Source organism: Epinephelus fuscoguttatus, linkage group LG15 (genome assembly GCF_011397635.1).
Source record: "Epinephelus fuscoguttatus linkage group LG15, E.fuscoguttatus.final_Chr_v1".
Taxonomy (NCBI): Eukaryota; Metazoa; Chordata; class Actinopteri; order Perciformes; family Serranidae; genus Epinephelus; species Epinephelus fuscoguttatus.
Window position 1 is genome coordinate 29,228,514 of NC_064766.1, and position 24,430 is coordinate 29,252,943.

A 24,430-nucleotide genomic window follows, 5' to 3' on the forward strand; every position below is an offset into this window, starting at 1 on the left:
CTGGAGAGTCTTTGTTTGGATAAATGTAGTCGATGTAGAATTTTAAACTGTAGAAGTCCATGTCGGATACAGATTGAAGAAGAGTGAACCCGTTCCTGAGCCACAATCCATTGTTCTTCTGTGATGTTTACTCCCAAGTCTTTGTTCCAAGCATCTTTTATATGGTCAATTGAGATTGCACATTCCATCTGTGACAGGCCATTATATATTTTGGAAATCGATCCTTTCTTGAGTGGATCATTTAACAACACATTATCCATAGGATACTCTTGTGGTTGATTGGGAAAAGAAGGAAATATTGTCTTTGCAAAATTGCGTATTTGCAAATATTTATAAAAGTCCTTATTTTCAATATTGAATTTATCTCGTAGTTGTTCGAATGTAGGAAATGATTTATTAATAAATAGATCTTTGATTAGATGAACACCTTTAATATCCCATTGTTGAAATGTTTTACCTGAAAACAGGCTTTGTGCTTGATTATCAATCAATGGTGTCAGAGTCGAACACTGATTCCACCTAAAGTGTCTTCGAATCTGAGACCAAATTTTGAGTGAGTGGGAAACCGCAGGGTTCTGACATTTAAATTGAGATAGATTGGAGGTGTAATAGAGCAGTGATTTCAATGTATTAGGGGAAAAAGACTGATTTTCCATCTGTTCCCAATCAGGATTGAGAGCACCTTTCCAAAATGACATACATCGAATGTTGCAAGACCAGTAATAAAGTCGGAAGTTTGGCAGTCCCATCCCCCCCAACGGTTTTGGTCTTTGTAAAAAGGTTTTTTTAATTCTTGGTGTCTTTTTATTCCAGATAAAGGACGTAATTAAAGAATCTATTTTTGTAAAAAACTTCTTATTAATTACAATTGGAATGCATTGGAATAAAAATAAATATTTTGGTAGAACGTTCATTCTAATAATATTTATTCGACCAGCGAGAGAGATGGGAAGGCCAGACCACCTTTCGACCTGTTGTACCGTTTGTTGATATAGGGTCATAAAGTTTTTACTAAAGAGGCCAGAGATTTCTTGTGTTATATTTATCCCAAGATACTTAAAGTTGTTTGAGATAGTGAAGGGGAGTGGTGTCCACGTATTTACCTTGTCCTTTGCTATGGAACTGATTGGGAACAGTATACTTTTCAACAGATTAATTTTGTATCCCGATACTCTGCCAAAGTCAGATAATATGGCCATGACCTTTGGAAGGGATGTGGGTGGGTCTGAAATGTATAGTAACAGATCATCTGCGTACAAAGATACTTTAGGCTCAATACCTTCTCTTGTAATCCCTTTATAGTCTACTGTGGAGCGGAGCAGAATAGCAAGGGGCTCTATGGCCAGAGCAAATAATAGGGGAGACGGGGGCATCCTTGTCGTGTTGAACGATGGAGAGGAAAAGAGCTTGAGATCAAATTATTTGTTTGTACAGATGCCTTAGGTTGAAAATAAAGCAATTTTATGAGAGAGATATAGTAATGGCCGAATCCAAACTTCGACAGGGCCGAGAAGAGAAAATCCCACTCGACCCTGTCGAAGGCCTTCTCAGCATCTAATGAGAGTAGTATTTCCAACTCTCGTTTGCTTGAGTTTTTGGTATAAATAATATTGAACAGTCTTCTTATGTTGAAAAACAACTGCCTATCTTTTATAAAGCCAGTTTGATCTGTAGACACAACAGTTGGAAGGACTGATTCTAAACGCATAGCCAGTATTTTGTTGTCTACATTTAGTAGGCTTATAGGCCTATATGAGCCTGGGTTTAATGGGTCTTTACCTGTTTTATAAATTAGAGAAATACAAGCATCATATAGTGTTGGAGGCAGTGAGCCTGTTAATAGTGCTTCGTTATAAACATTTAGCAAAAGAGGGGAAACCTGTTCAATAAAAGCCTTATAAAATTCTGCACTGTACCCGTCAGGGCCAGGGCATTTAGAGTTTTGCATATTCTGTATAGCTTGCTTAATTTCATCTTTCGATATAGGTTGATCTAATAGGTTTTTGTTTTCCAGGCTTATAGTGGGTATTTGAAGCTTATCAAAAAATGTTCCTATTGAATTTGAATCATTTTTGGACTCTGATGAATAGAGTTTAGAATAAAAAATTTTAAATGTATCATTTATTAATTTAGGGTCTGTTGTTATCTGGCCAGTGTCTGTTCGTATTTCCATAATTAGTCTTGATGCTGCTTCTGCTTTTATTTGTTGGGCTAATAGTTTACCTGTTTTCTCTCCATATTCATAATGTTTGTGCCTAAGTTGTGTCAGCCATTTGGTAGTTTCTGCTGTGTATAGTAGATTAAGTTCCGTCTGTAATGACTGTCTTTTTTTATACAAGTCTGGTGCGGGGGAGATAGCATATTTTCTATCAATTTCTATCAGTTATTCGGTAATCTTTGACTCCTTTTCCCGTTGTTGTTTATTTTTCATATTATTCAAGGAAATAATCTGGCCTCTTAAGTATACCTTAAATGTTTCCCATAAAGTGGATCTAGTGATATCTGGATCATCATTTGTCTGGAGAAAAAATTCAATTTGTTTTTTCAGTTCTTCTACTATATTGGGGTCTGATAAGAGAGAGTTGTTAAACCTCCATTTCCTGGTTGTTGGAATGTGTCCTATCTTTATATGGAGTGATACTGGACAATGGTCAGACAGGACAATTGCTTCATAATCGCAATGTTTGATATTTGTTAAGTATGCATAATCTATTAAAAAGAAGTCAATTCTTGAAAAAGAATGGTGAACTGGAGAGAAATATGAGTACTTTTTTGTGTTAGGTGACAAAGATCTGAAAGGATCAAACAATTTATAAGTATTCATGAATCTATGAATGGCTTTAGCGGATTTAGGTATGTTACATGGTTTCTGTGATGATCTATCGATTTTGGGATCTAACACCAGGTTGAAATCCCCTCCAATAATCAATTGGTGGGAGTCCATATTGGGTAATGCTGCAAAAAATGACGTAATGAATGTCTCATCATCAATATTGGGGGCATAAATACTTGCTAAAGTAACTAATTTATTATATAATTTACCGGTAACAATAACATATCGTCCACGAGGATCAGCTATTACTTTTGATGCCGAGAAAGGAATAGATTTTTTAATAATTATCGCTGCACCTCTGTTTTTAACCGGAAAGTTAGAGTGGTATACCTGTCCAATCCATTTAGTTTTCAGTCTTTTATGGTCTTAGTCTTTCAAGTGAGTCTCTTGTAAAACCCGATATCCATCTCTAATTTTTTTAAATGAGATAATATATTCCCTCGTTTTATAGCTCCATTGAGACCTTTACAGTTCCATGAAATTATTTTTACAACACTTTGATATCCAGGAAAATCCAAATTATTGTTTTTAGTCATTGCTGTATAGTTGAGTAAATAAATTATCTGACTTTGTTTTTGTGGACCGTCTCCAAGAAAAGTAAAAGTTACATCTTCTAGTAGTGCAGGTGAAAACACAGAACAAAGCAAAAACTCTAAAAATAACAAACCCTGTCCCAACCCAACGTTCCCCTGAGCCAACAGCTCTGTTAGAACCTGTACAAAGCATGTACAAATAAGAAAAAGAGTTTGCAAACTCAAGGAGGTATGAAAACATCAGACTTACCACTAAGCTCCTAAAATAATTTCTTTCTTCCAGACCGTTTTCCCTATATTTGACCTGTATACATATTTATTATAAACAAATCAAATTTCTCTAATACTGAAACATAGATATGAAAATAAATAAGTAATATAACAGAAATAAAGTAAAATAGGTAATAATTATGTAAAAATGTATTAGTTACCCGTCAGGCAAATATATCAAATCACCTAAATAAAATACAGGTAAATATGTGCTAACGCATTTGTGCGCAAAAACATACAGCTATGACATAAAACAAAGAACAGAAAATTAAATGGGAAGAGTTCTGGGTACCTTGTTAGTTCTTTACTCAGTTTGTCTTCCTGGTGCCGTCCACTGTAATCTCAAGCTTCGCAGGGAAAAGCATCCTGTACGGGGTTCTAGCATTGCGGAGTTTAGCTTTCACCTGGTTGAAAGCTGCACGCTGACGTCCTACTTCTGGGCTCATATCAGGGAAGATTTGAATCAGTGATCCCTCGTGGAACAGCTTGCCTTTGGTTCGGGACAGCAACATGATCTTTTCTTTATCCAAGTAGTAATGAAGACGTGCAATTATGGGTCGGGGTCGTTCGCCATTGCGTGGTTTTGGAGCTAGGCTCCTGCGTGCACGATCAACAGTAATGGGACCGTCAAAATTTTCTTCGCCAAGCACTTTAGGGAGAAACTTGGCCACAAAATCGGTTGGTTTGTTGAGCTCCGCTCCTTCAGGGATATTCAATATTTTAATGTTTTGGCGACGGCTTCTGTTTTCTAAATCGGTGCATTTTTCTTGTAGTTTCTTTTGGTCAGCGGTGAGTTTCTGGCACGTATTCTCCAGTGCCGTGAGCCTGTCAGAGGTGTCACTGAGAGACTGCTCCATACCCATCTGTGTGTCGGCAGCCTCTGCTTGCAATGAAAATAATCTCTCAACTTTCTCCGTAAGCTCTTCTCGGATGGTTTTAATGTCCGCTTTTGTGGTTTCCCGCAAGGCTGAGATCTCGTCACGTATTCCTTTGCTGAAGCTCTCCATCTCTGTCTTGATGACAAGTTGCATGGTATCACTGTATGACTTAAACTCCGTTCTTAGCTCCGCACGAAGAGTTCCCAGCGAGACCAGACTTTCTTCCGCTAGCTCTGTGGTGCTAGCTTTAGCCGCTTCACTTTTCTCTCCGGAAGCGTGCGGTTCAACATCTAGAGTCGTCTGCGTGTAATGCTTGTTTTTCCTGGTACCCATCTCGGTAACGAGTGTGCCACGTCTCAGTTTGTTCAAAGATGCAGGTCTGGAAGATTAAATCTTTTGATTTTTGCGTGGAGCTGGTCTTCTGCACTGCCTACTCCATGCGACCGGAAGCGGAAGTCCAAGAGGCAGAAACTTTGAGCAGAACCAGGCTTTGTGGTGCGCAGCTATCTGCCTCTACTGGGTGGGCTGAAAGAGAGAGATGCCCAGCAACAGCAATAATAACGGTAACAACTACGATAAAAGAAATAGGCTAATTACTTTCTCTAAACGCTTATTTTTATGACTCTGTGCCAGGGATAATCTCGACTGGAGGCATTATATTTTCAGGTTGTCGTAATGAACGCCTTCAGGGAATTTCTTTAAAATGTGGCACAAATGTTCACTTGGACTGAACAAAGAGCTGAATAGATTTTGGTGCTCTAAGGTCAAGGTCACTGTGACCTTGCATGCGTGTCATTCTTGTGAAAGCGATATCTTAAAAGCAACTTGAGTGAATTTATTCAAATTTGGCACAAATGTCCACTTTGGGTCAAAGGTCAAGGTCACTGAGACTTCACAAAATATGTTTTTGGCTATAACTCAAGAATTCATATGCTAATTATGAAAGAAAATCACACAAATGTGTGTAATGGGATATAATGCTGAAGTTCATTCAGTTATTCTGTAACCACTTATCCTGTTAGGGGGGGGGGCTGGAGCCTATCCCAGCTGACATTGGGCAAGAGGTGGGGTACAACCTGGACAGGTCACCAGACTATCACAGGGCTGACACATAGAGACAGACAACCATTCACATTCACACCTATGGACAATTTAGAGTCACCAGTTAACCTGCATGTCTTTGGACTGTGGGAGGAAGCTGGAGTACCCAGAGATAACCCATGCTGACAAAGGGAGAACATGCAAACTCCGCACAGAAGGGCTCCCCCACCCTGGGTTCGAACCCCCTTGCTGTGAGGCAACAATACTAACCACTGCACCACTGTGCTGCTGTAATGCTGAAGTGATGATATTATATCCAAAAGGTCAAAGGTCAGCTTCACTGTGACATCATAATGTCCTGCAAAAACACTTTTTTTTTTGGCCATTACTCAACGTCGTATCTCAGGAACAGAAGGGGAGACATTTGGTCAGATACTGAAATGGTGACACAATGGTGACATGCAGCAAAAGGCCACAAGTCAGACTCAAACAACCATGACCCATAAAACAAATAATCACATAACAAAATGTTTGATGAAGATCCACAAGTGTCCACTTGCACATTTACTTTGCCTCCGCAAGCAAATCTATGAATTTCAGCGAAATTAACAGCGGAAGTAATTTCCATTGAATGCAGTTTATTATGGGTTGGAAATTTCATGATTGTAAGTGCTGGTGTGAAGCCTGACAGAGGGCGTTGTCGTTTAAAGGGCCCCTACACAACCATGCATTCTCGAAAACCAAAAACAGTTTCAACCACCTTTGTGGGTGTGCCATGAGCGGAAAATTAGGGCTTGGTTGAGATGGTCATTGTGGTTGACACCTACTTAGGTAGTTATTTTAATCCTGGTACAAACATTTCTGATATGAATATATTATCTATGTATCCCCCCCCCAATAAATGTCCCCATACCTTATCTAGCATTAAATAACTTAATCATAATGAAATCCTCAAATGCTTCAAACCTTTCACACTATCACTGACTCTTAGAGTAGAGACAGTTTGTGGTGTGAGTGTAAAGGGATGTGAGTGTAAAGGAAAGTGATGAGTATCTGTGTGTGTGTGTATACGTATCTGTGAGTGTACTTTTGAGTGATGCTCCATTTGTGTACTTGTTGTGCTGTGGACAGGACTGTGGTGAACGTCTTTTTTTCATCTCATTCTCACTGTGAGTGGTGAGCTAATTCTTTCCCCTCCCCACTGAGCAGCCACAGCGAGTATCCTCCATGGTGACGGGTTAGAGGTGTGATGATGGGCGAGAGGCGGAAGGGGCTCGAGTCTTATAAGAGCCAAGATCAAAACTTGAAAGATCAGAAGACAGAGAGAACTTTGCTAATACGAAAAGCCACAACTGCTCTGTGAGGACGACTCTCTTGATTTCTGCTCTTCTACTCGAGCAAGCAGGGAGATTATTTGTGTGTGTGACTTAGCGTGTGTACGTTTCTGCTGAGAAATACAAAACTCAACAAGGACAAAGCCAGAGGATGAGATTCAGCCTGGTGTTTGCCGCTCTCCTCTGCTTCACCACATGGATGAGCACCGTCCGTGCAAGTGAGTACCACAACAAAAAGTTCAGGAATTTTAATTTAACGTTTGTCAGGGTAAAATTAAGGGTACTTATTGTTTCCTTTTCTATGTCTGTCTTGTTTAGCCAATGGACCGGTCGCCAGCTGTTGTCTCCAGTGGTCAAATACTCTTCAAAGAGTTCCACTTGAAAATATTGTGAATTACACCCTTCAGACTGTCGGCCTCTGTCCAATCAAAGCTGTAGTGTAAGTATCCCTGCAATGTCACACTGTGTAGAATTAAGTGATATCTCAACTTAAAACAAATATCCACATTTACTCTAAAATAAAGTCGATTTTTTAAGGGGGAGTTCATTAAGAAAAACATTTTCTCACTTACCTCCAGTGGTATGTAGCCGTGCAGGCAGTTTGGATTTTAGTATTTGTATGTGAGATTTCTGTCTCCTCAACAATACGGTAGAGTTGAATTGCTGTTCAGAGCATTGGAAAATCATATTTTAAAAAGTTCAACAGCAGCGTCTCTTTTCAGAAAGTGTCATTTTGGATAATCTGAAAACCAAACTGTTTTCATTGGAACAACTTTCTGCTGGAAAATAGTTCCTTTGAAAACAGTTCACAGCGAGAACTGTGGATTATTCAGACTAACAGGAGCTCTGTTTGCAAAGAGATGCTGCTGATTATTTTTTTAAAGACTCATTTTAAGTGCGGTGAGCTTGAATATTTCAAAATCTGAGCAAACTATCTGCATGGTTGGATTCCACTAAAGGTAGTACCACTTTAAGAACAATTAAAATCAATGTTAAAATAGCATTACAATGCCGTTAATAGATCTCATTTAATTGCAGCTTTGAGACGAAGCGTGGAAAGAGGATTTGCTCCGATCCTGACAGTGCCCGGGCCAAAAAAGTCATTCTGAAAGTGGACAAGAAGAAAGAAACAAAAGAATCACAAGATAAGCCACAGACTGAAGCGAGGTCAGCAAGCACCATCGCACCAGCAGTGTCCAGTACATCAAAACACTTGTAAGTATCAAATCTCAGTGCATTGAGCTTGTATATTTCAAAACCTTATTCATTTAATTATTTGTCAGAGCCTGATTAAAACAATGTAAAAACAGCAGTACAATGCCATTTATACATCCTGATCAATTACAGGTTTGAGGCAAAGAATGGAACCAGTGTTTACTCCGACCCTGACAATGAATCAGCAACAAAGGCCATGCAGGAGGTGGACAAGGAGGAAGAGAAAACAGCATTGCAAGATAAGCCACAGACTGAATCGAAGTCAGCAAGCACCATCGCACCAGCAGTGTCCAGTACATCAGAAAACTTGTAAATACCAAATCTCAGTGCATTGAGCTTGTATATTTCAAAACCTTATTCATTTAATTATTTGTCAGAGCCTGATTAAAACAATGTAAAAACAGCAGTACAATGCCATTTATACATCCTGATCAATTGCAGGTTTGAGGCAAAGAATGGAACCAGTGTTTACTCCGACCCTGACAATGAAGGGGCAACAAAAGCCATGCAGGAGGTGGACAAGGAGGAAGAGAAAACAGCATTGCAAGATAAGCCACAGACTGAAGCAAGGTCAGCAAGCACCATCGCACCAGCAGTGTCCAGTACATCAAAACACTTGTAAGTATCAAATCTCAGTGCATTGAGCTTGTATATTTCAAAACCTTATTCATTTAATTATTTGTCAGAGCCTGATTAAAACAATGTAAAAACAGCAGTACAATGCCATTTATACATCCTGATCAATTGCAGGTTTGAGGCAAAGAATGGAACCAGTGTTTACTCCGACCCTGACAATGAAGGGGCAACAAAAGCCATGCAGGAGGTGGACAAGGAGGAAGAGAAAACAGCATTGCAAGATAAGCCACAGACTGAAGCAAGGTCAGCAAGCACCATCGTACCAGCAGTGTCCAGTGCATCAAAAAACGCACTTGTAAATATCAAATCTCAGTGCATTGAGCTTGGATATTTCAAAATCTTATTCATTTAATTATTTGTCAGAGCCTGATTAAAACAATGTAAAAACAGTATTACAATGCCATTAATACATCCTGATCAATTGCAGGTTTGAGGCAAAGAATGGAACCAGTGTTTGCTCCGACCCTGACAATGAAGGGGCAACAAAGGCCATGCAGGAGGTGGACAAGGAGGAAGAGAAAACAGCATTGCAAGATAAGCCACAGACTGAATCGAAGTCAGCAAGCACCATCGTACCAGCAGTGTCCAGTACATCAAAAAACGCACCACAGAGCACACGCAGCTATAGAAGGAGACGCCAGAGGAAGAGGTCCAAGGGACTGAGGAACTGGCAGAGAAGACTTGCGTGAGGAAGTGTAAGACAAGTTACCACAGTCAGCAAACTTTACTCTTTCTAATTGGACCTGTCCTGCTGTTTTGGATCAATAGTAAACAAACCTGAAACCAAAAAACAAGCTTTTCTAGATGTATCTGTGATTAAATTAAAGTGCAATATATATTTTAATGTCTGTTGATCACACCTTGTTGTCATAAACTTTTGTATGTCAGTCAAAGGAACATACACTTTGACCTTTTCCTGTCAGTTGTCAATAAAGATTTTGTTTTGGGCAAATTTTGTGTTTTTGTTATGAAACATAATGTGAAACAGAGTTGGTAAGTTGTAGTTTGACGACACACACAGTGGCACAGTGTTGGCTGGAGAAGCTGTCAATGTCTCAGTAAAAATACACCACTTTTCCTGATGCTGTCCTGGCTGGACAAACAGGGACAGTTTGTTAAAAAAAACACCCATGTTTGGTGGCTAAGAAGCTGCTGGAAACACAGTGGTCTCACTAAAAACAACCCATTTTGTTGTTTGCTGCTCTCTTGTTATGAAATGGGTGATTTGGGGGTCCTCTGCCATTTTGGAGCATCAAACACTTTATTTCCTGCATGCTAGTGAGTGAGTGTGTTTACGTGGTTTAGTTTAATTCCCTTTTCATTCGGAATGAAAGTTCATTCCTATTAAAAGTCTTGTAAACACCTAATTCAGAATGAAAATGGCCAATGCGACTGAAAATTCATTTCGATGTAAGGGGCTGAAATATTCCGTTTCTGATTCCGAATGAAAGAATTTCTCGCACTTGTATACACTCATTCCTCTTTAAGTTCATTCCGGTCTTTCTGCGTACGCTCGTTTCCTTGCCCCTCTGGCGCGATGACGTAGCGTGCATAGCAACGGGCTGAGATAGAGGAGTTGGACTCGTTGCACTCACCGGTTTCCATACGCCAAAGCACGGTCTTCTGTCTCCCTTCATCGACCTTCTACCTCCCTTCTCCTCCTCAACAGATGAAGCATTAGCAGAACAAGGTTGTTGTCGTACTGCTGCTTCAAGAATATAAGCAAAACAAGCCCGAGAAAGGCACTAAGAATGGCGTCGTCAAGAATCTTGTTATCTGGAGCGAGGACTACAATGTTTTCTTCTGGTAAATGTAAACACGCAGCATCCACCCCGCCCTCTATCCAATCAGAAACCTTCCCTGCCCCAAACCTTGCGCGGATCCAAATACAGGCGATTAAACTGATCTCCTGTGTAAACCCTCATCTGTAACATCTTTTACTATTCATTGTCTATGGAGCAGCTCCAGATTGTGAACCCTATGACATCACAGGCGTAAGATTTAGCACTCTAGCTTTTGGTTTGGCAGAGTTGTTCATGTTTGCTAATATTTCTGGACTGTCTTAGACCCTGGGAATTACTAGACCATAGAATTGGGCTTGATTCGCCTTTAATTGTAAGAAATTTCCCAAGACCTAATCTGACATTTAATGATAAGATAATTCAACGCTCTTTTCAACCACCAAAAGTTTCACACAATTAGCAGCTCTTTATGTAGAGGCAGTTTGTGGCTTTCAGAGTGAGTGTAAAGGAAAGTGATGAGTATCTATATGTGTGTGTGTGTGTGTGTGTGTGTGTGTGTGTGTGTATACTTATATTTCTGAGTGTTTTTGCTTGCGAGTGATGCTACATTTGTGAACTTGTTGCACTGTGGGCAGGACTGTGGTGAATGGACTGTTTCTCATCTTTGGCTTGTCAAAGGTGAGCTCACTCTTTCCTCTCCCCACTCGGCGGCCCCAGCCAGTATCCTCCACTGTGACGGGTTAGAGGTATGATGATGGGGGAGAGGCGGAAGAGGCTTGTGTTTCATAAGAGACAAGAGCACAACTCATAGATCAGAGTGTGAGTGATTCAGATTGTGTACGTTTGTGCTGAGAGATACAGCGCTCAACAAATGGAAGACAGAAGCCAGAGGATGACATTCAGCCTGGTGTTAGCTGCTTTTCTCTGCTTCACCACATGGATGACGACGGTCTGTGCAAGTGAGTACCACAAAAAAAGGTTCAGAAATTTTGCTTGAGTGTTTGTCAGGGTAAAAATTAAGGGTACTTAATGTTTCTTTCTGAATGTCTGTCTTGTTCAGCCAATGGAGGGGTGTCCAGCTGTTGTCTCCATCTGTCCAACACCCAAGTCCGATTGAAACGAATTGTGAATTACACCATTCAGACTGTCAACCCCTGTCCAATCAAAGCTATAGTGTAAGTATCCCTGCAAATCCACACTGTATAGAATTAAGCCATATTTGAACTTAACACAAATATCCACATGCACTCTCTAATAAATTACAGTATATATTTAAAGGGTGGGTTTATCCAAATTACAAAACACCTCACTTCCTCACTAATATCTGGTGGTGTGTAGCCATGCAGACACAGTGCAGTGCATCTGTCTGTGACATTTCTCCCTCCTCAATACAACAGTGGTGAATGGAATATTCAGAAAATTCAGCAGCAACATCTATTTTCAGAAAGTGTCCCCATCATTCTGGATAATCCAAAATATCTTACTGTCAACAGTTTTCGTTGGAACAACTTTCCACTGGTTCACCAAAATGTGGATTATTAGTAACAGTAACTTCCTGCAAAACATGCTGCTGTTGAATTTGCAAATATCCAATCTCATTGCATTGAGACTGAATATTTAAAAACCTGAGCAAACTCTCTGCATGGTTAGATTCTATTAAAGGAAAGTTTTAATTGTAACTTGGATGAACAACCCCTTTAAGAAATCATTTGTCAGAACATGATCAAAACAATGTTAAAACAGCACTACAATGCCATTAATACATCCTGATCAATTGCAGGTTTGAGACAAAGAATGGAACCAACGTTTGCTCCGACCCTAAAAATAAATGGGCAATAAGAGCCATGCAGAAGGTGGACAAGGAGAGAGAGAAAACAGCATTGCAAGAGAAGGGACAGACTGAGGAGGGCTCAACAAGTGACATCACACCAGCAGTGGCCAGTGCATCAAAAAGCGCACCACAGCAGAATCGCAGAAATGGAAGAGGACGCCAGAGGAAGAGGTCCAGGAAAGGGAGGAAGAAGTCCAGGAAAGGGAGGAAGGGGCAGAGAAATCCTATGTGAGGAATCACGAGACAAATCAAAGTCACCACAGTCAGCAAACTTGACTCCTCCCAGTTGGACTTGCTGTATTGCACCAATCGTAAAACAAACCTGGAACAAAGAAACAGGCCTTTATATATTATTGTATCTGTGTTGACATTATATGTCGATCGTACCTCGTCATAAATGTGTCTTTTTCCTGTCAGTTGCCAATAAAGTTTTTTGAGCAGATTTTGTGTTTTTGTTATGAACAAATGGAACTTAACTAAAAAGACCATGACATTTATACGGTATAAAGTCATTTTATTTGGAATGGCTGGAGCAGGCATGTCCAAAGGGGGCCAATTGTGGCCCACAGACCAATTTTAATCGGCCCTCGGCTTGACTTTCAAAATATACCATATGTGGCCCTTTACACAATAATGGTTATTCGAGCAAAATCGCTTCGCATTTTTACCCTTCATCTCACAATGATAGGACTGTCATACAGTTTGTAGACAGGCATCAAGTAGTAATGGTTCATTAAAAGATAAAAATGGTTGCAATTGTCTCCCTTTTTAAAAAAACAAAACAACAACAAACAATTGATGTGATAATCAGTTGGCCCCCACGTATTTTCACGTTGTTTTATCTGGCTCCCATTCAAAAAAGTTTGGACACCCCTGGGCTAGAGATCTTGGGAAAATTTGGGTAAGGGCCACATTTGGTGGGGTGATTGGGGATCGAGGAAAGGGATAAAAGGGGGTCGGTTGCATAGGGGTGAACAGGGGCATGGTGTGGCTGGAGCATCTAGGAACCCTGGGGGTCGAGACTTGGGGTGGGAGCATGTCTCATTGAGTTTTCTGCTCAATGAATCATACCCTCAGAGTTCAAATCCAGGACCTTTTTTGTTGTGAGGCAATGATGCTGACCACTTAGCCACCATGCTGTCTTACTGGGAGAAAGCGGAAGAACAGGATTTGGGAGGGAAGGTTGTGAGAATAGAGACAAACAGGAGTTAAAAGAGTTAGAAACACCTATATAGATCTACACAGGTAATTGAATTAGTGAGGCACAGATAGAGAAGCGTGGCCTTGTTCTTGAACCTTAGTTATAACTGAATGTAACATGAAACACAGAACTTGTACGTTGCATCATGATGACAGAAGCAGTACCAGTTCTCTAACCAACAAGTGCACAGGGGGAATACCAGCATGCAACAAACAGCGAAACAGAAACAACAAACCTTGACGCAGGTGAACATCACCGATACAGCTGTTATGTGCTATAAACATAACAACAACCACTAGACAAACAAACATACAAATACAGTACTGTAGTGTAAATTCACCATGTAAGTGGTGCAGGACACTAAAATGAATATTGCTGAGAGGTTTATCTATAGACATGGGTAGCTTTCTGTGTATTTATTGCTAGACAACAAAGGGTATTGTGCACATGATGATATGGGCGTCTTTTACACATTACATGCTGTATATGTTGCTCTGTGATATATGTGTAATATGTAACAAACACTATGTCATTTTGACATTAGTCATAATGGCATTATTTTAAACAAACTGTTCTGGGATATCACATGATGGCATGTGGTCAAAAACTGTTCTGGTGTCAGGGGTCTGCCATGATTTCCAAAGCTGGAGACAACAACAAAAGTTAAAGCGACACTTACCTTTCTGGAAATTTTACGCTTTTCTCTGTTTAGGTTAAAATGCTATTAATAAGCTAAAAGCTAAAATGTAAGTGAATTCCACCAGAGATACAAACTCATACCATTCTCATATGGTTCTATGAAAACTCCGACCAATGCAATGACTGGCCGAGCGTCCTGTCTGTCTTCCTCACGTGGAGGCCTCCGACCAACATAACCGCTCACGTAACGTTGAAAGAGACTGTATACAAACTGCACATTTCCTGTGAAAACAGAAGTGTATTTTGAAATCAGACAGGCAGAAGTTGACACCGCATCCCAGAACGTCAACAACCAATGCACCCAGGTTACCTTGCACATCATATCTCCATGTGGAAAGTCCATGACCAAACATTGATATGTGACGAGGTTGGAGTGTTAATGTGAGAAAGCAGGATGTTGGGTTTCCGATGTCCCTTAACTTCCTCTATCTATCTGTGTGTCTTGTTTACATGTGTATGCCTCCTATGTTCTGTATTTTCTGTTTCATTAACTGTCACTGGCTGAATTTGAGTTGCTACCGCCATTAAAGGGAAAGCTTTGTCATCGCAGAGAGAGGGCCCAGAGCTCAATGCTCCAAGCTCATTTGCCTGCAGATTTCCACAGCAGTTTTGCCTGCTCACACTGCCTGCCCTGTGATGACCGGGAACTGGTTTGAAATCAGTAAATTTTCCCTTTAATTACCCATATTGTTATTTTCCAAGCTACTGTAGCTGTCATATTTTGCAGATACAGACTTTCACTGGCTGGACTGCTTCCCAGCTCCCTGCCAGGTTAGCAAACATTCCGGCTTTGTAGTCTCCTGGTGGCGGAGAGGCATTGGGACTGTGTGGTCCATCCATGGGTGCACTAGCTAGCTAACAACAGTCTCTTTTACTGGCACTGGCTAGCAGTAGACAGACAATTATCAGGCCTTGACCTGTAGCATCTGCTTTCGTCATGCAGAGGTCAGTGTGGTTTCATCTAAACTGAGTTGGAAAAACAACAGACGCATCCTGAAACTGGGCAGGTCTGCGTCGATGATTAAAGTCCTGACTGTCTTGTTTTATTGAAACCAGACCAAACCAGACAGATTGCAGAGATAATGTCCGTCATTCGTCATTCAGGTATGCTGGAAAATATACGTTTATTGAACATTATCAAATTGAGAATCTCCATGATATACCTACATATTTAAACATCTCTTTAACCTACTTTGACGCACACAACAAACCACAGAAACCCCACAGTTTGTCACAGTCAACAACACATCACAAACACTGAAGTTAGCTGGGACAAGCTGTGCACATATAAATGAAGGACAGCAAGACATATTAATACATAATATCTGTTATATCTTATAGTACATATATCACTTGCTACTCTTTCTTTAATGGATATTTGCTAATGGAAACCTACAGATGAGTTAAATATCACTTCTGTGACATCGTGACATTTATTTTCTGTGATAAAAAACATTTAAAGATGGAAACTAGTAAAACTTTTAAGTTCATAAAAATATGAAATTAGAGAAGTCTTGTATATTTGTGTCTGGTGTCTAATGTAGTCATACGTGTGCGATATTTGTGATATTATAGTCTTTCTTGCCAGGGATGGTGTTTGGTTTTATTTGAAACTGTGGCATACTCATGCTACCACAGACACCACATCCTGAAAACTCAGTGCAGCGTATGTGTCTGCGTGCATGTTTGTGGTCGCCTAATTCAGCAGAAGAGTATAAGCAACTGTTTCCTCTCTTCTAAGAAAATTTAACATCATGTAACAACACCTGAAAGCGCTCACACAACAATGACCGTATATGTCAGAACTGTCAACCACATATATATAAACATTTAAACAAAAAACTATTTTGTTTTTGCTTTCATATTTAATCTCTTGAAATACTTGAAAAACTTTTTCTATACAAACAACTAGACTTATTTCTTTCAAATATTGGCCACCAATTTGTTGAAATCCATGTTATTTGGCATCAATACTACACAGATGTGCCATGGAATGGTCACAATAAAAGGTCACTCTAAAATGTGCAGTTTTATTTTGAAAAGAAAAGGACATTTATTAGGATTTTACATGACTATCCCTACAGAAATGCCTTTTATGGTCACAGATACCCCAGAGAATCAGTCAGTATGTGGTGTGACCACCATTTGCCGCATGCAGTGTGACACATCTCCTTCTCATAGAGTTGAACAGATGTTGATTGTGGCCTGTCGAATGTTGGCTCACTCCTCTTGAATAAAGTTACTGGACACAAACAGTAATTGGAACGTGCTGTCGTACACGCTGATCCAGAACATCCTGGACATGCTCAGTGGGTGACATGTCTGGTGAATATGCAGGCCATGCAGGAACTGGGATATTTTCAGTTTTCAGGTATTGACCATTCACTAAGCCCCGCCCCTTTGGAATGGTCCAACAAGCTGTCGGAGTAAGCATGGAGCCCACACTGTAACTAACTGCACTCCCTGAAGAAATATGATCATGTTTTTGGAACAATGAAAGAGTGATTCCAGAGAGCAGCAGACAGAGGGGTCTACAGTCTGTGTTTGAAGGATATATCCAGGATGTCAAACTGACTCAGCAGCAACAACAGGTTAAAAAGACAAAGATAGTTAGAAGCTAAAGCCGAACTATAGGCTACAGATCACAGTGTAAAAGTGAACCACCACATCACTGCTGATCGCCACACAAGACAATGAATATAAAGGCAAACTTTGCTGATATCGAACCAGCTGTGTGGCATCACAGTGTGTGCAGATGAACGGTGTTTGGCTTCACCCCTGTGACGGGCAGGCATCTCCGTGGGAAGTCAAACAATGTTCATCTGCACACAATGTGATCACACACAGCTGGTTGAATATCAGCAAAGTTTCCCTGCTTCGCTTCACTGGCTCCTGTACAGCAGGGTCGGTCTTTTTTTCACTGTTATAATCATTAAAAAGCAAAAGCAGCATGTGTATACATTCAGTAGGCTATATCTTCAGTAGCTAGCTAGCTAACCCTACACTTTTCAGGGTTTGATTTTGGTTTGGAACAGGGAAGAAACGTATATCTTTTCCAACCTCTTCAGGTAACCTCTTTTGCCCGACATTATTTAATGACTAAAGCACTGAGTTTGTGTCACACAGTTGTTATGGTTACAAGTTATTTAACAGGCTGGGCGTGCGCCGTGGGTGGTCTGCGGAGAGGGAGACCTCCGTGTTTGAGACGGGAGCGGGAGGTCTGAGGCTTCCAGCGAGAGGAGAGGTAGAAATATAACAAAATAAGATAAAATAGGAAAAACCTGTCTCCCTCTTTTATTTTATTTTCAGCATTTAATCAAGGCGGAGGCGGGCAGCTGGAGATCCGAGGCTTCCAGCGAGGGGAGAGGTAGAAACAAACAACCAATGTGTGTGTGTGTGTTCTGTTCAGGTGTTGTCACGTAAATAACAGTCCCCAAGCAATAAACAGGACAGACAATAGGATTTTATTTATTTTTACACTACATTTTCACTGAAAGCTGACCGAATCCGACCCGAGCCTGAATACAATTTATACATTTTTGACCGAACCCGGCCCGACCCGTCAGGACCCGTTGGGACCCATCGGGCTCAGATCGCCACACTCTAGTGTGTGTGTGTGTGTCCTGTCTATTGGGGCCTATCTGAATTTCTGTCTTTGAGAGATATTATTTTGTAATATAACTGAATTTTCTATCCATACATATAAACTTTAAATATATTAAAACTATAAGGCATCTTTGAGTAAACTGCGATTATCATTTAAGTAGGCTATCTCGTGGCCGGGCCGAGTGTCCTCTTTTTTGGAAATCAAAATATGGTCACCCTAAATGAAACTGACTCTTTGAAATGAGCAAACGTTTCTGCTTAATCATCAAACTGTGCAATAGTTTTCTCAGAACACAGATATCGTGTATGCAGTAGTTTATTTATGTCTTATAGACACTAAAAGTGACTGCGAAGGCAAACTGGTCATACGATGTTTGACTTCTGAGTGAGTGTGCCGTGCATACGTGTGCACTGAGATGTGTTTTGTGGTTAAACCATAAGGAGGAAAGTGCAATCTCACTCTGCTTTTTTTTGGCTCCACACAACATCAAACTGAACCTACTGCACTGTGCAGCATAGGAAGATATTCACTGTCATCTTCCTACACACACGCATATGAAAATTCCCACCCCACATGCCCGTAGTACAGGTATGAATTATAATCTGTGGCAGACTGCAGTCATGTAAAGTACGTGAAGACAGCAGAAACAGCTTGAAGCAGAGCTGAGGAAGACCCACAATCCTTTGCAAACACTGCTAATTACAAAACAATGCATGTTTCAGTTTAGATCACAAGCGTATAGGTACGAGGCAGAACTTTGTCTGATTAATGTCCAACTGTTACAGTGCTGTAAAACTGAATAACACAACAATGGCATAAAAATGAACACAAGCGTTAACACCCATCGTGTTATGGCCAGGTTTTTATCAAACATACACTACATTCACACTTATATTTACACTTACATTCAATCACACTCTAAGTAAACGTTGTGCACATGGGCTCAACAGCTCACTAATACATGTGACAGCAATGGTGGGTAGTCAAGGGGTGGGGAAAACCCATTGCATTGTGGTTTAAGTAAACAGTGCATTGACCTCAAACACTCCACTCAGCCCCTCAAACCTCCCCCAACTGTAGCACATTGAAACTGAGCTGTACTTTCTCCCTCCGCCCACGCATAGTTAAAACACTTTGTTTCATACCTTCCTTTTCAGTTGTGTTAGCGCCACCAAATGATGGAAACATGTTAACTGAAAGCCCCCAAAACTTCCACCTGGTCAGCCCCGGAGCCCACCATGTCACACTGTCACGATGAGGGGAGATGGAAAATAGTGGCTGCTAGAATGAGTGAAAATGAGTACACTGGGAATGACTCACTTATGACCCTGAGAATGTGCTTAAAATAGATTTTTGTTTAGAGAGAGTTGGGGTTGACATTTTTTTAGTGGCTTTACGTGTGTTTCGTGAGAGTGACATTAAAAGGTCATGTGTGGTTAGAGATCCGCTCTAAGGGCACGGAGTGGCAATGATTTGACCTAACAGCTGGTGAGACTGTTATGTAATGTCAGTCCCTCCTTTTCTAAATTAGTCATCTCAAAAAAATTCATTTTTCAATATATGTATCCAACATTATCCTCCTGGGACCCAGAAGAAAAAAAGTTTTGGTATCAAGATTTGTTTTATGTAATTTAAGTATTAGACTTGAAAGAAACATTTTGCATCAAAAAAAAAATTCAAAAATATTATTTATTTATTTTTTTTATCACATGTCATCTGTAGAGGACATCGGGACTTAGTCAGGTCTTAAATTTCCAGAGTTAGTCAATGAGTTTCAGTTGAGTTACAATGGGACTATGGGGTATTTTATGCTTTATCTCTAAATATATGAGCTACAAAGGACTTTTACTTTCCTGGAATTATTATGTGTCTGTCTTCACTTAACACTATGATAGATAGCTGTAGCAAGGTAGAGTGTATTCTTAATAGCTATACCAATGGGCCTGACATTGCAGTCAGGGGGCAGGATTGGTACCCTGTACCACTGGGTTTAAGGGCCTAGTGGTCCAACTGCACTCACCCCTCACTATCTATGATGTGATGAGGTGTAATGCTTGCTATGTTGACATTTAACACTCGCCCAGGCAATAAGAAGTAATGGGGAGCCCCATAGTTTGACCCATGACCCCTATGTGACAGACCCCAAAGACCAGGTAAACTTTATTGTGTGTGGTGGCCTAGGAAGGGTAAAGAACAGTGGAGTGAAGCTTTATAGATACTATTGTATGTGTGAATACACTCTCAGCAAGAACTGTCATTGTTTAAAGGAAATAGAGCAAAAAGTTTCCCGAAATCCTCCTTTTAGGTAGTATCCTACCATAGATGCATGGGAATGTACGTTCACCTAAGGTGTTCTTATTTTCCAATAAACCTCCAAATTCTTGCATACACATTACTTCAGAGTCTCACTCCAAGCCAAATTTCTGCTTTCACACTGACTAACCTTTAAAATGTATTAGAAATTATGAGAAAAAACAATCATTCCCCTTAATGGCCTTCTGCCTGCTGAATCATAGAAACTGGTTAAAAGACAGGGGGTACTAAGTCCTGATGTCCTCTACAGAGGACATTGAATAAAAGCTGTATTTTGAAAAGGTTAAAATTACTCTGGATTTCTGAAATCTCTCTAAATTAAAGTTAAGACCCTTATATTCAGGAAACTAATTAAATATTAACAAAATAATCATAACTTTTGCCAGAAAATGATCAGTTACCACTCTGGCAGCAAAAAACGAGAAAAACGTAATGGCAGTCATTTTGAAAAGGGTGTGTGTTTGCCCTGTTAACCCCGCCCACATAATGTCTACATCTTTAGAAAGCCCTGGATGTCCTCTTCAGAACACAATTTGACCCAAATGGATAGCATAAAGAATACTTGAGTTACACTAGTTAGACCAGTGTCCCTCACAGAGGACAAAAATGAATTGTCAGGACCCAGGAGGTTATTTGCTTTATACTGTACAATACTACGTTACCTTTGTGTACTGGGGTAAGCAAATTTGTCAAAAATGTATTATATTATATTATATTATATTTAATTTCTAATAACTCTGTCATGGAATTATAGGTTTTCCACACATTTCTGTTTTGAAATGGTCAGAACTAACTGAATTAAAGATGTAGAGCAAAGCCTGACCTGTCAACTAAACTACAACAGACAGCACTTTATTCTTCTCTTCTTAATTTGTATCTGTCTTAAGAACATTAAGAATCCTCAGCCACGAAAACAATATTGCTTCAGGTGGTGGTGGAATAAAGCATTAACATAACACATTACCTCAATTAATGTACTTAAAGGTCCAGTGTGTAGGATTTAGAGGGGTATATTGAAAGAAATGGAATATAATTTAATAACTATGCTGCTGTAGTTCTTCTACATGCTTTGCACACTGGGTTTCAGGTGGTTGCAGTCTCCAACCTCACCACTAGATGGCAGTAATCCTACATACTGAACCTTTAAGAGCAACTATGTGGTGATACCTGAGTACTTTCATATCATACCACTTTATACTTCACCATATTTCAAAGGAAAATATTCTTTTTATTCCACTACATTTAGTTTATAGCCGCAGTTACAGGTTATTTTATAAAGTACATATTGCTGATAACACATATCAGTAATATAACAATTTAATATGAGCAGGAATTAAAAGAATATTCTTACATTCTGGTATTCCCACTTTTACTTTAGTAAAGGCTCTGACTATATTTTACTGGATCCTCTTTTTTGACCCCTCTCCAACTTGAGAATCTCCACCATCTTTCACTCTACAAAGGGTAGCAATGCCCATAGACTCAACAATGTTGCCATTTTTAATCTTTGTGTATTGTGGTCTTTTTTTTTTTTTTTGGAAATGAAATGCATAAAGAGATGAGATAAGGAGATAAAAAGACGGCGCCTGTAATTGCTGATATACCGATTACAGCAGTTTTCCTTACATGCACTTAGACAGTATTCCAGGGATACTGAACTCGCTTTGCCCGGTGGCCACTTTTAAAAATGACAGAAGGTCAGGGGCCAGTAATGAAATAACATTATAATAGATACATAATTAGCCTGCACCTATGTTGAGGGGATGTTTTTTTTTATTATAAACCAGCTCTATTTTGATGGGTTTTGTTTTGTTTTTAATTCATTCTTATAATTTATTTACCTGAAAAAATACACACACAAAAAAATCCCATTGTGAATCAATTTCATTTCATTGTGAATTAGAAAATGGTTGGCAGGTGTGGTCCACGGGACACAGGTTAATTATCACTGCAGTGATCTATTCTACAAATAACCACAAAAACGTAGCCGTTGCACTGTGACAATTTTTATTATGTAATGTCACTGAGAATTATTGTAGAATGAAGGCAACACATTATTTACATATTTACAGTCATTAAGCAAATATGTCACTGACATTTATACACACAAAAAAATCCAAATATAGCCTAATATAGCCTACTGTTTCACTCAACTAAAATGAGGTAGGGTTTTAAAATATAGAAACATTCAAATGTCTGTGGGACTCAAACAGCAGAACAGAAATTGGTGCCGTCTTGTTGTGTCAGCGATGGTGTTTGTGCAAATTAGCACTCTGGAGATGCCAGTTCTTCCCGTCCAGGTAGGCCATGCTGGTCTGTGTCCACAGATTGAGGGGGTCAGCGCAGATCCTTTTGTTTTTCAGTGTGTAAAATCTATTGTAAATGACAACACATAAAATACATATTCAGTAACATGTTGCAACATATTTCAATAGAAGAACCAAAACACAAAAAAATCCAAATTAATATGGTTAATTCTGATATATGATGCATCACAGAAAAAATGGAAACTGTATCAAGAGATCCAAGGACATGGTATGATAAACTATGCACGTAAATACAAAATTAAACAGATAAGATTACTTACACAACTGCAGGTATCGGGCATGCCGGTTTATGTTGTTCGTAGTAACTCCTCAGCAGGTCTCGATGGATTTGAGTGTTTGAAAGTTTTCGACAACAACTGGATATTCCACCTTTGAATAAAGACAGCAGTCCATTACTATCATCATCATAAATCATTAAATAAATAAATAATATGTAATATTACATAAATGCACAACATGCACAGGCATAAAAATCTACACATCATTCTTACCATGAGCTGAGGCTGTGGACACCATGATTGTTACAAGGAGAAGCGAGGCAAAGGCGAAACTCGTCATTGCGTGTGTCAGGCTAAAACAAGATGTGTTGCGTGCACCAGTGCAGCGAGCCCTTTTAAAGCCTACCAACACACTCAGCACATTCATTTACGCCACTTGCAAGTAGAGCATGCTGCACCCACAGATACGCACACAGCTGGAAAGTAGAGTGCATATTTCCTCCCACAGCGTCTCATCGGTGTGGCCTTTGCCCCTCCACACATAACTAGTGGTCTGAGGGTGTCAATACATGTTCCACTGCAGGCGGATGTGGTCTTTGCATGAATCGTTATAGTATTTTTAATTCAAATAACTGTACGGAAAGTACCTGTAGTACCTGTACCTGAGATACCGTGGTATCAAACACTTGATCTCGATATTTATGGTCAGTGAAAATGATGATAACAGTGAGTGAAACACTTTATCTGCTTCATTACATTCATTTCAGAGGAATCTAAATGCTTTTGTGGGTACTTTTCTACACAGACCAGTTTTCCAGATAGTGTTCAACTTGTTATCAGATTCTTTGTTTGTGGAGCATACTACAAAAAAGAATAGATTCACCGTTAACCTGCAGAACCTCATAAAACCTTGAAAACAAGTGAAAACCTATAAGGTCAGGGTTCACACAGTCTCACTTTCACCGTCACACAGAAGCTTTCTACTGATAGGTTTTTGAGGTGAGTGTTTCTTGTGCTACTGATGCCGGCGCACTCATTTCTGCAACCACATTGCATGCAGGGGGACAAGACGTATCTAAGATGGTCTACTTTTGCAGGCTAAACTCACAAAAAACCAAACCAAACCAAACCCTGCTGTTCATTTCCACTGAAACCCACATGAGGAAAGGCATGGCAGTGGAGACACTTCTGTTGAAAGTTTTGAGTTACCACAGTTGCTTATTCGGGGCTGCCTACAAGGTTGTGCAGTAACAGTTAACTTAGATTTCAATCAAGAGAGACTAAGAGAAAAGAATACTTTTTTATATGTGCACATGAGTATGAGAAATGTGAAAAGTCTTTGGCGATGAGACCCCATATATTCCAGAAGGGTGGTAAAGATGTAGATTGGGGAACCCCCTGATGGGGTCTAGACACTGGTGGTGGTCCTGGGCTCTGGAAAAGATGACTGAAGGTCAGTGAGGTGGTCAGTGACAGGAGCAGAGAGGAGAACAGATTTAAAAACTTAGCTGTAGACTAAATTGGTGTTGTGATAGCTTGTGCGGTAGTGTGTGAAAATGCAGTTTTAATCGTTACTTTTGGAGCAAAGTCATAGAAGTTTTTAGGCAGTTTTCTGATCAAAGTTCACCAGTGACACAACGTTGCATCACACTGTCCCCGTGCAACCACATAGCCAGAGTGTCACTCTATAGTGTGACACACGAACCGGACTGTAGGATAACAAACATGTTTGGCAATAGCAGCATGAATGGC

General features: G+C 39.9%; 2 protein-coding genes and 1 long non-coding RNA gene across 11 annotated transcripts in view; all 3 read left to right on the forward strand.

Annotated features, from left to right (window-relative positions):
• The window catches only part of LOC125901808 (uncharacterized), a 203,470-nt gene that overhangs the window by 168,562 nt on the left and 10,478 nt on the right, over positions 1-24,430 (forward strand). The gene's annotated exons all lie outside the window — the stretch shown is intronic.
• Positions 6,801-9,692, forward strand: LOC125901806 (mediator of RNA polymerase II transcription subunit 12-like). Of its 8 annotated transcripts, none has more exons than XM_049597730.1 (7): positions 6,801-7,107; positions 7,208-7,328; positions 7,928-8,104; positions 8,237-8,413; positions 8,546-8,722; positions 8,855-8,927; positions 9,241-9,692. In XM_049597730.1, exons 1-7 carry the CDS (start codon positions 7,041-7,043, stop codon positions 9,427-9,429), a joined length of 981 nt encoding a protein of 326 aa, XP_049453687.1. In that variant the 5' UTR covers positions 6,801-7,040; the 3' UTR covers positions 9,430-9,692. The 8 variants fall into 8 exon arrangements, with proteins under 8 accessions (XP_049453687.1, XP_049453690.1, XP_049453691.1 ...); XM_049597734.1 differs by having other exon boundaries at positions 6,806-7,107; positions 8,855-9,035; positions 9,168-9,309; XM_049597726.1 differs by having other exon boundaries at positions 6,812-7,107; positions 8,855-8,983; positions 9,168-9,692.
• LOC125901807 (eotaxin-like) lies at positions 11,178-12,755 on the forward strand. Its single transcript, XM_049597735.1, has 3 exons — positions 11,178-11,441; positions 11,543-11,657; positions 12,263-12,755. The coding sequence occupies exons 1-3, from the start codon at positions 11,354-11,356 to the stop codon at positions 12,543-12,545; spliced, it is 486 nt and encodes a 161-aa protein (XP_049453692.1). The 5' UTR covers positions 11,178-11,353; the 3' UTR covers positions 12,546-12,755.

Bases quoted from the DNA above. Each gene is read 5' to 3' on its own strand.
- LOC125901807 (XM_049597735.1), top strand. From the start codon at position 11,354: ATGGAAGACAGAAGCCAGAGGATGACATTCAGCCTGGTGTTAGCTGCT. The intron at 11,442-11,542 runs GTGAGTACCACA...TGTCTTGTTCAG, and splicing joins GATGACGACGGTCTGTGCAA to CCAATGGAGGGGTGTCCAGC. The intron at 11,658-12,262 runs GTAAGTATCCCT...GATCAATTGCAG, and splicing joins TGTCCAATCAAAGCTATAGT to GTTTGAGACAAAGAATGGAA.
- LOC125901806 (XM_049597726.1), top strand. From the start codon at position 7,041: ATGAGATTCAGCCTGGTGTTTGCCGCTCTCCTCTGCTTCACCACATGG. The intron at 7,108-7,207 runs GTGAGTACCACA...TGTCTTGTTTAG, and splicing joins GATGAGCACCGTCCGTGCAA to CCAATGGACCGGTCGCCAGC. The intron at 8,414-8,545 runs GTAAATACCAAA...GATCAATTGCAG, and splicing joins TCCAGTACATCAGAAAACTT to GTTTGAGGCAAAGAATGGAA.